Source organism: Talpa europaea, assembly GCF_964194135.1.
Source record: "Talpa europaea genome assembly, chromosome: 2".
NCBI classification, from domain to species: Eukaryota; Metazoa; Chordata; class Mammalia; order Eulipotyphla; family Talpidae; genus Talpa; species Talpa europaea.
Window position 1 is genome coordinate 37,873,617 of NC_140068.1, and position 14,769 is coordinate 37,888,385.

At 33.8% G+C, this 14,769-nt stretch overlaps 1 protein-coding gene across 1 annotated transcript in view; it reads left to right on the forward strand.

Annotated features, from left to right (window-relative positions):
- FRK (fyn related Src family tyrosine kinase) overlaps nucleotides 1-14,769 on the forward strand; it is a gene marked incomplete at both ends in the record, with an annotated part of 103,915 nt that overhangs the window by 66,422 nt on the left and 22,724 nt on the right. The window contains 2 exons of the mRNA XM_084228685.1: nucleotides 8,842-9,005; nucleotides 10,463-10,631. Of these exons, the coding sequence (XP_084084811.1) occupies nucleotides 8,842-9,005; nucleotides 10,463-10,631 (333 nt within the window). The remainder of the gene's footprint in view (nucleotides 1-8,841; nucleotides 9,006-10,462; nucleotides 10,632-14,769) is intronic.

Sequence of the window (14,769 nt, forward strand, 5' to 3'; positions counted from 1 at the left end):
ATTCTCCTAATTTTGTATCCTACCTCTTTCACTTTACATATTATGTATTTTTTCTTATTACTACATAGTTGTCATGATTTTATTTTTAACTTTCCATTTTCAGATTTATTAATATTACAGCTTAACAGTTAATGTTATAAAAATGCTGCACTAAATATCCTTATACATATTGCTTTTTCTATTTTGGATAATGAACTGTGTTATTTTTGTTTCTCATATAAATGCTTTTATTGAATTTCATGTTGGAAATTGGCCCACATTAATCGACATTATAAGAGCTTTGCAATGTGTTTGTGTATTTACTCTGAAGAAAGTTGATAATAATGTTGCTCATTACATTCTCTGTGGTATTTTTTCAAGTGAGAAATTTCTCCCCATCTCAATATCAGGAATGGGGGGTGGTGTGGTGTGTGTGTGTGTGTGTTTGCATGTTAGTTTTTGAGAAATAGTTTGTTAATATTTTCTCAGCAAATCAGGTAACTGAATGAGTTTTGCTAGAAATGCAGAGAGCCAAATTTTGGGCCCATATCTAGCAAATATGGATTGGAACTTAAATTACACCTTATTAAAATCACATCAGCCTTGCTTCTGGAGTCACAATCCTCTCCCTTAACTTTTCTCCTATTTCTTTCATCCACTTACTTTAAATTTTATTTTGTTTTGAGACATTTTATAATTTATGCAAGCCTTTGTTTTTTTCTGGAACAAAGCCAGGATATAACTGAATAAATGCATGTAAATATTTAGATTATTTCCTTCGGGAATGGTTTGAAAAGTATAGGCACTGGCTCTCTTGTCACATTAAATCTTAAGCCAGTGAAAGATTTTCTGTAGGAAACGGAAATAATATAATCCAAGTATGTAAATTCTTGGTGATTTATTGCAGATAAAATACTGAGTGAGAAGTTAGAGTTCTAAAAAGAATAAAAAGTCAAGTTGTTTTCCAGAGACTTCTTTGCAATATCAAATAATAGCAAAAGCTATTTTCACACAAGTCTTTGGTAGACATATTCAATTAAATTATCTGGCAAAATATTGAAGGTGACAATTATGTATTGTTAAAGAGATATTCTTGTGCTTTATATATCATATGTATAAGTAATAAAATTGACTATCTTTTCTGAAAATTTAGAAATCAGCTTTGTTAGGAAGTTGGACTATTTTAATTAATTTAGACCAGCGGGTTGGTTTCAGGCCAACATTTTTTGGTAAATATCTTAAGTACATGGTTCAGGCTCATGATTTCTATCCTATATAATATGGAAGAGATAGTTGACATTTGCTTATAGGGTAAGTGATGATATAATTTTTGAACATAAAGTACTTCAGCTGAGCTACTGGACCAGTAACATTTCTGGAAAACCTCAAGGCGTGAGAGCTATTTAATGCATCTTCAAATAGCTCTTTTAGTAATTTTTTAAAGTTGATTAATATAGACATTCTCTTAATGGCCTTCACTCAACCTACCAGCTTAATAGTTAAATACAATATGCTGACTAATGTTCACAACACACTGAATATGCCTAGTCAGGGGCAGGTGCCCTTGTATCCACTAGTTGAGTTATATGCATAAAAATGTCAGTTCTGTTTGTTCCCTTTGACTTTACTGGATTTGTTCCCCCCCCTCCCCAAAAGGAGAGACTAATTCTTCTACATGATCAATTTAATATTATAACAGTTGTACTTTCTTCTTTCAAAACTATTCATATTGGACTGCTCTTCTAGTATCCCTGTAGAACAAAATATAGTGTAATCTGAGTTGTGTCTTCAATTCTGTTCTAATACAGGGATACAATATAATCATTCAATTAAACATTATTTACTTGTTGCTGTAGAACTGTCTAAGCATGACTTCTGAGACAATGATATGGGAAGAGTTATGATTATCTTTGTAATAGTTTTGAAAGCTAGGAAAAAACTTTTCAAAGAGAAACGAAATAAACAGAAGTTTACAAGTACAGGGTTTCTCTGACACACAATTCATAGCAATTTCTTTACTTGGTATGTTGGGTAGCCACTGTGTTATATAGTTGTTACTGTGCAAAGATTGGAAAATTTTACTTTGGAAGTGACTGTCTTTTGTTGACAATGCTATTTGATAAAACTGGTATTTTAAAACAGTTCTCAAACACTGCACATTTAGAAATCTATATTGTTCTTTGTAAATAATGACACTCAAACTACCTTTGTGGGGGTATATAGATAAGATCATTATTCTCATTTTCTAGATAAGGAAACTGAAATGAAATTCCTTGCCTAAGGTCAAAGAACAAATCACTGGCAGAATTAGATTAGGGCAGTGAGTTCTTGGTTTTCAATCCTTTGCTCAATCATCTAAGTCATATGTTTTACTCGGTGTGGAAACTGATTGTTATCAGTCAGTGGGAATAAGGCTCTGCCTATGTGATGCCAGAAGGCCAGCTGAAAAGTGAAAAATCTAGTCAATCAACCATTTATTTATATATAAAATGCCAAATTACTGGTTATATTTATGTTTTTCACTGAACCTACTGGGTGTCTTCATTTTTTTGCAGCATAGCTTTTAGCTTTGTGTTTAAGCTATATTCCAAAGGAAATATTTGGAGGTTTTATATTTAAAAAAACTAATTTTGGGGTATCTAGGATTAAACAATTATTTAACATGTTCTGAATAATATGTTAGAGGTGTGGTAGAGTAGGGGTAGAATTCTTTGAAAGTACTTTGATGAAATCTCAGAGTATTCTTTTATATAGTGGCAGACAAACCCCTTTCTACCATCAGAGGCAGAATAAAATAAGATCTGGGCATTAGGAGAAAGCAGAGCTTCTGCATCTGCCACCAACTACTTATAAATGCATTTGAGCCTGATTGAATTAATAAAATCCCATCTATATCACGTGGATCTCCCCAAATCAGTTACTCTCTATGTGAAGGTGAACAAATACTGAATTCCAACAACCCTTTATTGTACTCCTCATATATGCTTACCTACATCTCTGCAATATATCCTAATTCTTGGACATGTTCTGGTAGATTAATCAGCTGACAAGTGAAACATTTTCCCCTAGGTCAAACAACATAAATGAGAGTCAAGATGTAAACTCAGGATCTCTAGCCTTTTAGCTCAATTCATTCAATCATGATGCTATTGAGGGTTGATGGATGATTCCATTGTATTTCACAGTTAGTCTTATATTTTTTTGCAGTTGAAATCCTAAGATGCTTAGCTAATCTGAACTCATAGTTATACAAAACAATAATGACACAAGCCTCTCATTTACTTACATTATCTAGAATTTGTAATAGTGTACATTCAATAATAAAGATTGCAGCGAACCAGAAAAGGAAAATTCATTTCTCCATCAATTGTCTGTTTCTAGGTTTGTTAACAGATTTCTCCTTAGTTCTGAGATCCCCTGAATTTAATATTTATTAGGAATGACATTTGTGATCGTGTGGACTCACTAGTAACAAATTATAGCAACTCTTAAAAGTCATGTTTTGGATGATTACTCATGAATACAATATTTAAGATGCTTTCATCCTGGTTATAACATATTGAACTGCCCTAATGTAGTTTCTGTGGCCTAATTTTAACATATATATTATATATAAAAGTTATATTTATAAATTTCAGTATTGTTTAGATTGAAAACTTGTGTGAACTACATCCAACTACCCATGATGCCAGTCTCAGGTCCAGTAGCTATATATTTCTTTTGTATTACAAAAATCAAGAAATTACATATGAGAACAGCTGCTTTCTGTTAGTATTCATGTACTGTGTCTAAATTTGTTTTCCTTCCTTTAAAGGCAAAATTCCAATGAAATTTTGTCTTGAAACTATTTGTATTGTATCATTACCTATTTGATTTTGCAGCAGACATTTCAGGAGCTAACATTTCATTGCACATCCAAGAATTAGTGACATCATTCATTTAGCTGATGTTTATACTCATTGTTACTCTATGCCAAGCTTTCAGTAAACGTTGGATTAAGAAAGCAGAGCCCTTATCCTCATGGAGCTACTGTGATTAAATACCCTCACACAAACTTGGAAAATTGCTGGAAGAAGAGGGACATATTCTAACTTGGAGAAATTTGATCCTGAGAGTTTAGAATGAGATCTGAAGAAGGGACTGGCTACTAGAAGATTCATGGAAAATGCATTCTAAGTGGAGTTCAAGACTCAACAGTAATAATCACTTAAATTTTGTGAAAGAACTACAATGAGGATAGGAATTCAGGGAGAAAGTAACAGCTATCAAAATTTTTTGAATTATGTATTTATTTATTTTATATTAATTTTTTTCAATTTTTTACATCATTGTTCATTTTTAAACAATATTTGTGTCCCCTCGCCCCCTCAGGTGCAGTCCCCATAGAGTTTCCTTCACCAATGCACTTGTGCATCATCACCTCAGTCCCCTGTGCTCCTCTCTCCCTCGCTCACTCTGATCCCCCTCCCGCTTCCTCCCCTGAAGTATGTCTCTGATTTATAATTGTCTGTTTTTGTTTTATTGTGTTTTATATTGGTTTTTTTTTTTTACACTGGTGTCTTATTGGGTTCCCCTATATTCCTGCTATAAGTGAAACCATCCGATATTTTTCTTTTTCCTTCTGGTTTATTTCACTGAGCATAATTCCTTCTAGTTCCATCCTTCTAGTACCATGTTGCTGTGAATGGCATAAGTTTATCTTTTTTGGTTGCTGAATAATATTCCATTGTGTATATGTGCTACATCTTCTTGATCCAGTCATCTATTTTTGGGCATTTGGCTTGTTTCCAGGTTTTACCTATTGTAAATAGAAACATTAGGAAATTTGGAGATTTCCTAAAGCCTGCTCTTTTACTTAAGTGTTGAAGAACTGGGGCCCAGTGAGATTGACCTGATTTTGGTCATATACTACTTAAATTGTAATCTGGGTCACCCATCTCCCAGTCTATTGCTTTTTCTACTGTACAGAATTACTTTTATTGTGCTTGACAACTCTACACTTTACTCTGTAAAGTGCTGGTTTTTGAAGGTTTAAACTTTATACGGAGTTGGAGGACTTTTATATCACTTTCTTTATAGTCAATAGCAGTTACCAAACCTATATCAATCATTTTGATTGCATCCCTTATTCAGAAAATCACAAGATGTAATGTAACCCTTCAGCTATTTGTTGACACAGTCTCTAGTTTAGAAATCATTAGATCTCCTGTGGTGCATTAAAAAGGAATTCTGAAGTTTATGTTTAATTTCCATGTAGTCTACTTCATTTTGGAACCAAATATAGTCCATTTTATCTAAAAAGGTAGGATTTTTAATTTTTCTTCTCATCATTTCCAATTATGGAATTACTGACTTGCTAGATATCTCCACTACAATTTAAGCTCTTTCTTTCTGATAAATGGCAAAGCTTGAACTTTCAGACCAATAATTTATTTAAATTGCAGGTATACTTTACATTTTGCCGCCTTTCTAATATTTTTATTCCTTTATGGAGAAATAAATTAATTATTGACAGCTCTTTGATTTTTTATTTATCTTTTAATCATATAGAACAAACTGTTATGAACTTAGTTTTATTTCCTAATACACATTCTCTATCTGGTGATAATTATACAGGACAATTAACATTACCCCAAGAGTCATAATCAGTGATTATGGTAACTTGACAGATCATGGTATAAGGATATATTCTAGATCACTGTAGTGGCAGGATAGGCACAGTGCAGGTTTTCTGATCCAGCAGACAGGTAAAGGAGGAGTCCTGGAGCCCTTGGTGGCTTTCTCAGGCTTTTATTGAGCTTTACAAGTAGTGTGGCAAACAGGCACATGGCAGGCAGGAGTACTGGGGGGCCAGGAGGTTGGGAGGCCTCCAAGCCTCCTTCAAGTTTTCACTCTGGGTTTCTCTTGTTTCTTTCTCCTCTTCTCTCTCTTGCTTCTCTTCTCTCCCTGACCATCTCTATACTCCTCCCATGGCCCACAGAAGTAAACAAGACAGCTTACAACAATGTAACAAGTGCAGGCACCCCATCAGGCAGGGCAATCCTGATGGAGGGAGGGCAGAAAAGCCTGAAAAACCATTTACCCTACAATCATTTTTTAAAAATGTAATTTTTAAAAAAAACATACTGCTCTTGGAGGAATTAAATATATTCCTGCCCTCTATATTTTAGTATAAAAAACAGAATGTAAAATATTTTTCTGTATGCAGATATTATGTTTCAGTTTTATGAAGGTATACTTGACAAATAAAATTGAAAGTTAAAGTGTACAATATGATGATTCGATATATGTATAATTTGTAGGATTCCCTCTGAGTTAATTTACAAAGGAATCACCTCATATCTTTACTTTTATTTGATGAGAACATTCAAGTTCTACTCTTACAAATTTCAATTATAAAATACAGTATACTATACTCACCATGTTGTGCAATACTTCCTAAGAACTTATACATCTTATGGCTCAAAGTTTGAATTTATTTTTATCAACCTCTATTTCCCCCTTACCCTGACAACCATTTTTCTACTCTCTGTTTCTTTAAGTTGATTTTTTCTTTAAATGTTCCTTATGTAAGTGATGCCATGCAGTATTTATTTTTCTGTGTCTGGTGTAGTTCAATTAGCACAATGCCCTCTAGATTCACTAGTTATCACAAGGTTATTCATCTCTTTGAGGGTTGAAGTGTCTATGTCCCTATCTCTGTCTGTCTAATCTGTCTAATCATCTATCCATCAGTCCATCACACTTTGTTTATCCACTTATCTGTCAGTGAACACTTAGGTAGTTTCCATATCTTGCCTATTGAATGTATAGCTGCAATGAACATGGGAGTACTGATATCTCTTTGAGTAATAATTTTTTTTTAATATGTACCCAGAAGTCGGATTGCTGGATCATATAGTAGTTACATTTTTAATTTCTTGAGGATCCTCTACACTCCTTTCTATAGTGGCTGTGCTAGTTTAAATCCACCCCCCCAACAGTTTAAAATGATTCCCTTTCTCCATTTCTTCATTATCATGTGTTATCTCTTGTGCTTTTGATAATAGCTGTTATACCAGTTGTGAGTTGATATCTCAAAAGGAGTGTGTTGAACACAGTTTTATGTACCTGTTGGCCATTTCTACGTCTTTTTTGGAAAAGTGTCTATTAAGGTTCTTTGTCATTTTTGAACTGAGTTATTTATTTTTTTACTATCGAGTTGTTTATATACCTTGTATACTTTGGACATTAACCTCTGTGGAATCTGTGGTTTGCAAATATTTTTTCTCATTCCATGGGCTTCCTTTTCACGTTATTGATGGTTTCTTCTGCTGTGCAAACATTTTAGTTTTATATAGCTTAGTTTAGTTTTATATATGTGTGAATCTTGCTTTTGTTTTCTTTGCTTTTTGTGCCAAATCTAAAAAAAAAAAATCATTGTCAAGACCAATACCTAGATTACTCCCTATATTTTCTTTTAGCTGTATTATGGTTTCATTTCTCACGATCAAGTCTTTAATCCTTTATACTCCATTTTGGAAATCATGTCTACAGTTGATTTTGGTATATGGTATAAGATAATGGGGTTTTTTTTTTTTGCATGTGTCTATCCATTTTCCCCAAAACATTTATTGAAAAGACTATCCTTTTTCCCATTTTATATTCTTGACTCCTTTGTCATACATAAATTGACAGTATATCCATGGATATATTTGTGGCTCTCTATTGTGTTCTAGTAATCCTTGCATATGTTTATGCTTTTGGCTTAAGGTTGGCACCAGATCCCCCTGGATAAAATACTGTCAGAAGAAAAAGGATGCTGTTAGGAAAATTGGGGTGCTGTTACCAGAAGGGATAATGTTTGGGGGCAGACAAAACAAAATATCAACTACTAGTCAGATGATTTTTAAAAAGAGTATACAGTCTGTGCATTCTAGATGTTATAGTACTTAACCCTTGGATTTAGTGAACCTACTGCGAAGTTGTATATATAAACTACTTCATTTTAGGTCCTGTAAAACTGATTTTAGAAAACTATGCTATGATATTCGGTTATAAGTCAGCATTGACAGACAATATAATGAATTGTGTGTGAAATTCTTTAAATTGTACCGCCAATACTGTTTATTCTGCTTCACTATCCACTTTATAGGATTTATGGAAGAGATTTGCCCTGGTCTCTTAGAAAGAATTGAATTATCTCTAAGCACTTTCTGTGATTTTATTTTATAAATGCTGTGATTTTTGAAATTGATAATGCTTCCTTCTTTGCATTGCTGGATAATAAAGTCAAATTTATTATTTGATTTAATTAAGTATACTAGGATTCAAAGCAAGTTTTTGAGTGTTGGACTCCTTTATTTTTTCCCATATTTCTTTTTTTTTTTAAAGATTTATTTATTTATGCATATAAGAACTGGAGTACAGGCCAGAGGTGTGGGGGTGAGAGGATTCACCAGAGACAGAGTGGGGAACAGAACAGACAGATTGACTGAAATACACTGCTGAGGGGAGCAGTGGGCAAGACAGGAGAGGTCTGCTGCACCATGTGGATAGCTCCCTGGCTGGCCCGGGTCGAACTCATGCTGCAGAGGCTGTGGACAGTTCACAGGTTGCGTCTTAAGCCCTTGTGCCACCAGGGAGGCCCTTTCCTATATTTCTTTTAATATGATTCCCCAATTCTTTTTTTTTTTGTTTGTTTGTTTGGTCATTTGTATACTTACATGTCATTTGTATGCTTACTAATATCTTTTCTGAAATAATGTTGAGAAATAAATAGAATTTGTGAAAATTTTATTCCATGTATTGAAACAGTTGCCACAAAAATAAATAAATTTGTTTGACAAGAAGTTTATTAATAAGACTTACCTTGAATTCCAGTTTTACATGAAGGAGTTGTGAAACACTACAGAATCAGAAGACTGGATGATGGGGGTTTTTTCATTACCCGGAGAAAAGTTTTTCCAACACTCAAAGAATTTGTGAGCTACTACACCAAAACAAATGATGGCCTGTGTATCAAGTTGGATAAACCTTGCTTAAAGGTGAAATACATTCAAGCTGTATACATATTTATATTGAAGTTAACTTTTTCCTTCTGATATTTTTCATGTGGTATGTCAATTCAGAAAAAAAGGCTTTTGATTACCTAAGGCATAGATAGGCAAAGTATGGCCCATGGGCCAATATTGTCTTACATATTCATTTTGTAAATAAGTTTACTGGAACATAGAAATGCTTTTTTTTCATTTACAAATCGTGTTTGCTTTTACACTGTAATGACAGTTGTTAGTAATTTCAACAGAGGTTTTATGGCTCACAAACCTAAAATACTATCTCTCATTCTTTTTATAAAAAATATTTGTGAACCTTGATTAAAGAAATCACTGAAGATAGAAAATACTCATCTTTGGTACTAAGACATTAATATGCCATCTTTGAAGTGCTCAAAGATATGGCTGGAGGGGGGGAAATGTGCCAGAATATAATTCTTATATAAATCTGTGTTCAAGAGTAATAGGAAATGACCAGAATGAGTGCAGGTCTCATATACTGTCAATGTGTAATCAGCCCTGTGACTTCTACTCGAATGATCAGGAAGCTTACTGGTGATAACTGATCACAATTTTATGAGCAAGTGGAAGCTGCATAATTTTGTCTAGAATGGAGAGAGTTTACGATTTAAGTCCTTTCAAGTGAATGCTTAATTTTAATGTAAATATATAATCTTAGATGTAAAAGAATGATCCCACAAAAGTATCTGAACTCATATTAAGAAATACCTGATACAAAGACTGAGCATAAAAAATATTTGGTTCAACCAATATTGTTGAGTTCTTGTGGGGAAAACTTTTTACAAAGTAGTATAGTTTAAATTCTATCAACTCAAAATGCTAGTGACTTTGTAGAGTAGATAAGTTTCAAATTATAGATAGTAAACTAGACTATGAATTCTAGGAGGACAGAGGTCTTGTCTGTTCTGTTTACAGAATGACACCAAGTTAAATCTTCATTAATAAGTGAGTAAATGAATAAATGAAAAAAATAATGTTTTTTTAAAAAAAGAAAATTTAAATTATGCAAAATATATAATACATATGATAAATGCTATAGACTAAAGAGTTTAGAAAGTAATTGTGGGTGAGGTGAAACTTCAGTTGGACCTTGAAATTAAGTGTAATTAGCTAGGCAAAGAGGCAGAGAAAAATCAGGCCAGACCCTCCCTCCCAATGAGGGAGACATTGGGTAGGGGGTAGATAGATGGACAGCAATGGACCTGACTAGCAAGGTATAGCCGCTTGAAGAGATGATGCAATTTCTGCTATAATTACACTTACATAATTCACTATAATTCACTTTTAAAGTAATTAATATAAAATTTATAATATTTTATTTTAAAAATTATGTCTTCTTATAAGTACCTAGACTGTTATTTTCAAGTACAAAGGTTGTTAGGTCTAACTTTTTTTCTTACAAGTATTTTCATTATTCTGTGAAACAGATCCAAGTCCCAGCAACTTTTGATTTATCCTATAAGACTGTGGACCAATGGGAGATAGACCGCAACTCTGTACAGCTTCTGAAGCGACTGGGATCTGGTCAGTTTGGTGAAGTGTGGGAAGGTCTATGGAACAACACTACTCCAGTAGCAGTAAAAACATTAAAACCAGGTATGAGAATACAGATGTCAAAACTTAAAGGCTATGTTGAGTTTATACACTCAGTTTGCCACTGTTAATGTACAAGAAGTCACAATGCAGGCACCAAACAAATGCTATTGGCACTTTCTCTAGCCCAGGCACCCATGAGCCATCGCCAGTTTCAGAGAGTAAAGGTAAGTACAGGCTCACTGGATCAGCTAAGTCCTAAATAGGCCCGGTGCAAGATTTCATAATTTCATCTCTTCTGTAGCATCAAGATTCAATTATTTGATGTCCCCTCCCTCTTTATTGCTTTGTTTTCATTAACAAATACACTAATGAAATACTTAAAAATAATCAGTGGAATCATGGAGTTATTCAGGGAATGACTTTATTAAATACCAATTATGTATGGTTAAAAAGTAAAATGCTTTATTGAAAAGTCCCCATAATTGAAAATGTAAGAACTATTTTCCTTCCTTTCCCCCTATAGTGGAAATTAAATGTATTGGAAGTATACTAAAATCAATATTTATTCAATCAGGTAATAGGTGGAATAAGAAGATTTTAAAGGTGAAGTAAGAAGATTTAAAGCAGTTTAGTAACTTTCCTATGATTTACTAGTCATATGATTTTGAGCAAAATTTTAAAGTACCCTATGCCTCAGTTTTATCATAGCAAAATAGAGATAATAAGGTCAACCAAGTATTTATTATAAAGATTAAATTAGGTCATTGTGGGAATTATTATTATGATGATGATGATGATGATGATGATGAAGTCAATAAATGGTAGAGTTAGGATTTGAACTCACAGCTCTTACTATTGCATCATACTTCAGGGAAGTGAGTCTATAAAGGTACAAAGTTAGTGTAGTTACCTCAAATCTACTTTTAATAACATGAGTGAGAATAATAGCCAGAGGCTAAAGTTCTCTGGGCAACTTCCATTATCTCCTAGTGCAGAATTCTTAGAGATTTAGAAAGCCTCCCTGGGGCAGAATTTGAGCACCTAAGTGCTGCTCCTTAGCAGCCTAACCACCCAAATTGTGCCACAGCACCTTGGGGCGCTGTTGTGATAAGGAGTAAGGGGTGCCACAGGTTATTTAAATGTTTTGAGATAAACATCTTGAAGACTGCCCAACCTGAGCCCTCAAGGTAGTTTTGCAGCTCCAACTTCAGACTATGCAAGACCAGTACAAAAATCAATGTGGAAGGTAGCGATGTTCTGTCAGTTTCCAAGACTTGAGACCTTGTGTCATGGCCAGCAGATACACATAGCTCTTTAGTAAATAATGGTGTTTAAGAACAGCACAAGAATGTTGCTTAGAATATAAGAGTTCCATTAGAAGGGAGTATGCTCAGTGAAATAAGGCAGAAAGAAAAAGAAAAATACTGGATGGTCTCACTCATAGCAGGAATATAGAAAACCTAAATTAGGGATCAGTAAAAAGACTAATTGTAATAAAGTAAAAATCAAAATCAAAAGGGAACTATAAACCAGAGACACACTGCAGGGGGGAAGAAGGGAGTAGGATCAAAACAAGGGGGGTGAGAATTTTAGGGGATGATAACTAAGATGAAAATGCATACATTGTACAAAAATGAAAAAAGATGTAAAAAATATATAAAATAAAAATTTAAAAATGTTAAAAAAAGGAATACAAGAGTTCCACTAAGGGGGAAATGTGGGACTCTTTTTTGTAGTAGCTAAGACTATAAAGTTTATTGTAGGAAAAACCCCAGTTCAAACTTGGTTCTGCCCTATCTAAAATCATCGAGGGCAGAACCAAGTCTTTGGACAATTTCTTAACCTCTCTGAATCTCCTCATCTGTAACAGGAATTATTATAGTTTCTATTGGATAGGGTTTTATAAGGACAAACTGAGTCAAAATATATAAAACAGATGCAGTGAATTCTTAATAAATGTCAGATTCAATGGGTCTGCTGACAGTTGTTCCCAAAGTGTAAGTTGGCTGTAAATGAAACAATAGAAGAACGCTTTGAAGTGGCCAGATGCCATGTGAGTTCTCCAGGTGAGGCTGATCTATTTCAGCACCTGTGATTTTCACAATCACTACATGTATATGATTTTAAATCCTAATCTTGTTGACAATTGAGGCTAAATTTTATTGTCTCATCTAATCACTATTTTCCAAAGAAGCAGCAGCCAGCTATTCATCCTGACATTGCTCTCTAAAAAAGTCCTTCTGGAGGGCAAAAGAGAACGAGAAATCAGATTTCTTATATTAGAAAACAGTACAATGATAGTTTTCTCTACAACAGGAATAATTATTATTGATTTATAGAGTAATAGCAGCAAACAGCTTTGGTGATTGGTTAAATACCTTCACTTCACTGGTGCTATTAATCAATCTTAGCAGCTATTTATTGCTTGGTAGACTACCACACAGTATAAGACGAGCTTGAAATCAACTCCCACAGTAGCTTTGACAGGCAAAAATTAATATTTAATGTTGCATTACTAGCTGAGTTTGCGTCTCCTTTGCACTGCAGCGGTCAGCTAAAACCAGCTTAGCCACAAGACAGTACTTCAAGAGCATTTGCATGGTATGGTTTCAACTCTGGCGAGTAGTCTGATTTGGCAATGATTTGAGTGTTCGTTGCAAGTACTGAAGGCCACCCAAAAGACCACCACAGAAACCTATTGCATGTATAAATTGTCTGAATAGTGACCATAATTGCTGCTTATCACTGGAAGCTTCATGAATTAGGTTTTTTTTTTTTTTTTTTTTGCAGGGAAGGGAGAGTTGGATGCCACTATATCACTTTTTGAGAGTCAAGATTTTAATCCTATTTCATTATGTGGAGAGGAGGGAGCCCAACAAAACAAGATGAAAAAAAAAAAAGGCCATTTCATTTCTCCCTATTTTCCTTCTTTAAATCCTTGCCCCTTCCCTCAGACAGGGAAAAAAGTTTAGAGTTGATCTGTTTGTTTTCCCCATAGTATTCATTTTAATACTAATACAAATAATGGTCAACAGATTGAATACACATGTACAGACATTGTTATAATCCTGGGAATGATTTTATTGTATCAGTGGGATTATTACCATTTATCCTACGGATGAAGGAACAGAAGTTCAGAGATAATTGGTGACTTGCTGAAGGCCATATTAAGAGGTAGGATTTGTCCAGAATCCAGAGTTTGATTAAACCTGGCTTCTAAACTAGACTTTCACAGGGTTTTCTAAAGGACAGGTTGTCTAAGTGCTTTATGTAAAATAATCTGCATATGTGTGTAATACTTGTTAACTTCACATAAATAATCAAATCAAAGTGTTACCTTAGAATGCCAGAGTTCAAATATCAGCTATGAAGTCTTTTTTATTGAGGTATAACTGATACATAGATAGTAATTTCAGGTGTCCAACATGATTTAATATTGGTGTATATGACAAAATAATCACCACAATAAGTCTACTTAATATCATCACTCTATATAGCTACAAAATTTTTGTTCTTATAAGAACAGTTAAGATTTGTTCTCTTAGAGATTTCATATATGTAATATAGTATTATTGATGATAGTCACCATGCTATACATTACATCCCCATGACTTATTTATAACTGAAAGTATGTATCTCCTTCATATATTTTGTCCACCTGTCATCCTTTTCCCCAGCCCCCTCACTTCTAACAACAATCAATCTGTCCTCTGTACCTGTGGGCTGGTTAAATATTTTTTTTATTTTTATGTTCTATATATGTATGTTCATATGGTATTAGTCTTTCTCTGACTCACTTCACTTAGCAAAATCCTCTCATGACCCATCCATGTGGTTGCAAATTACAATATTTCATTTTTTATGTCTGAGTAATATTCCATTATCATGAACCTATTGATCATCTGTGTATATTCTTTGGAAAAATGTCTACTCATATTTCTGCTCTCAATAGTGAAGTCTTCACTATGATATGGAGCAGTTTTCTTCGAGAATCTCTGGAAATGATGGTTGCCCTTTCCATAGTGAATACTAAGTCATGAAATGATAGTATTCCTTCAATTACAGTAATGTCTCTGAAACATCATATCCCAAGAGAAATGAAAAAAAAAAATCTGATGAAGTGTAACTGCAGGTATCCTGCCTCTTCTTGGATTTTATTTGATATTAACTACTTGGTATTTTGCATGATAAATCAGAG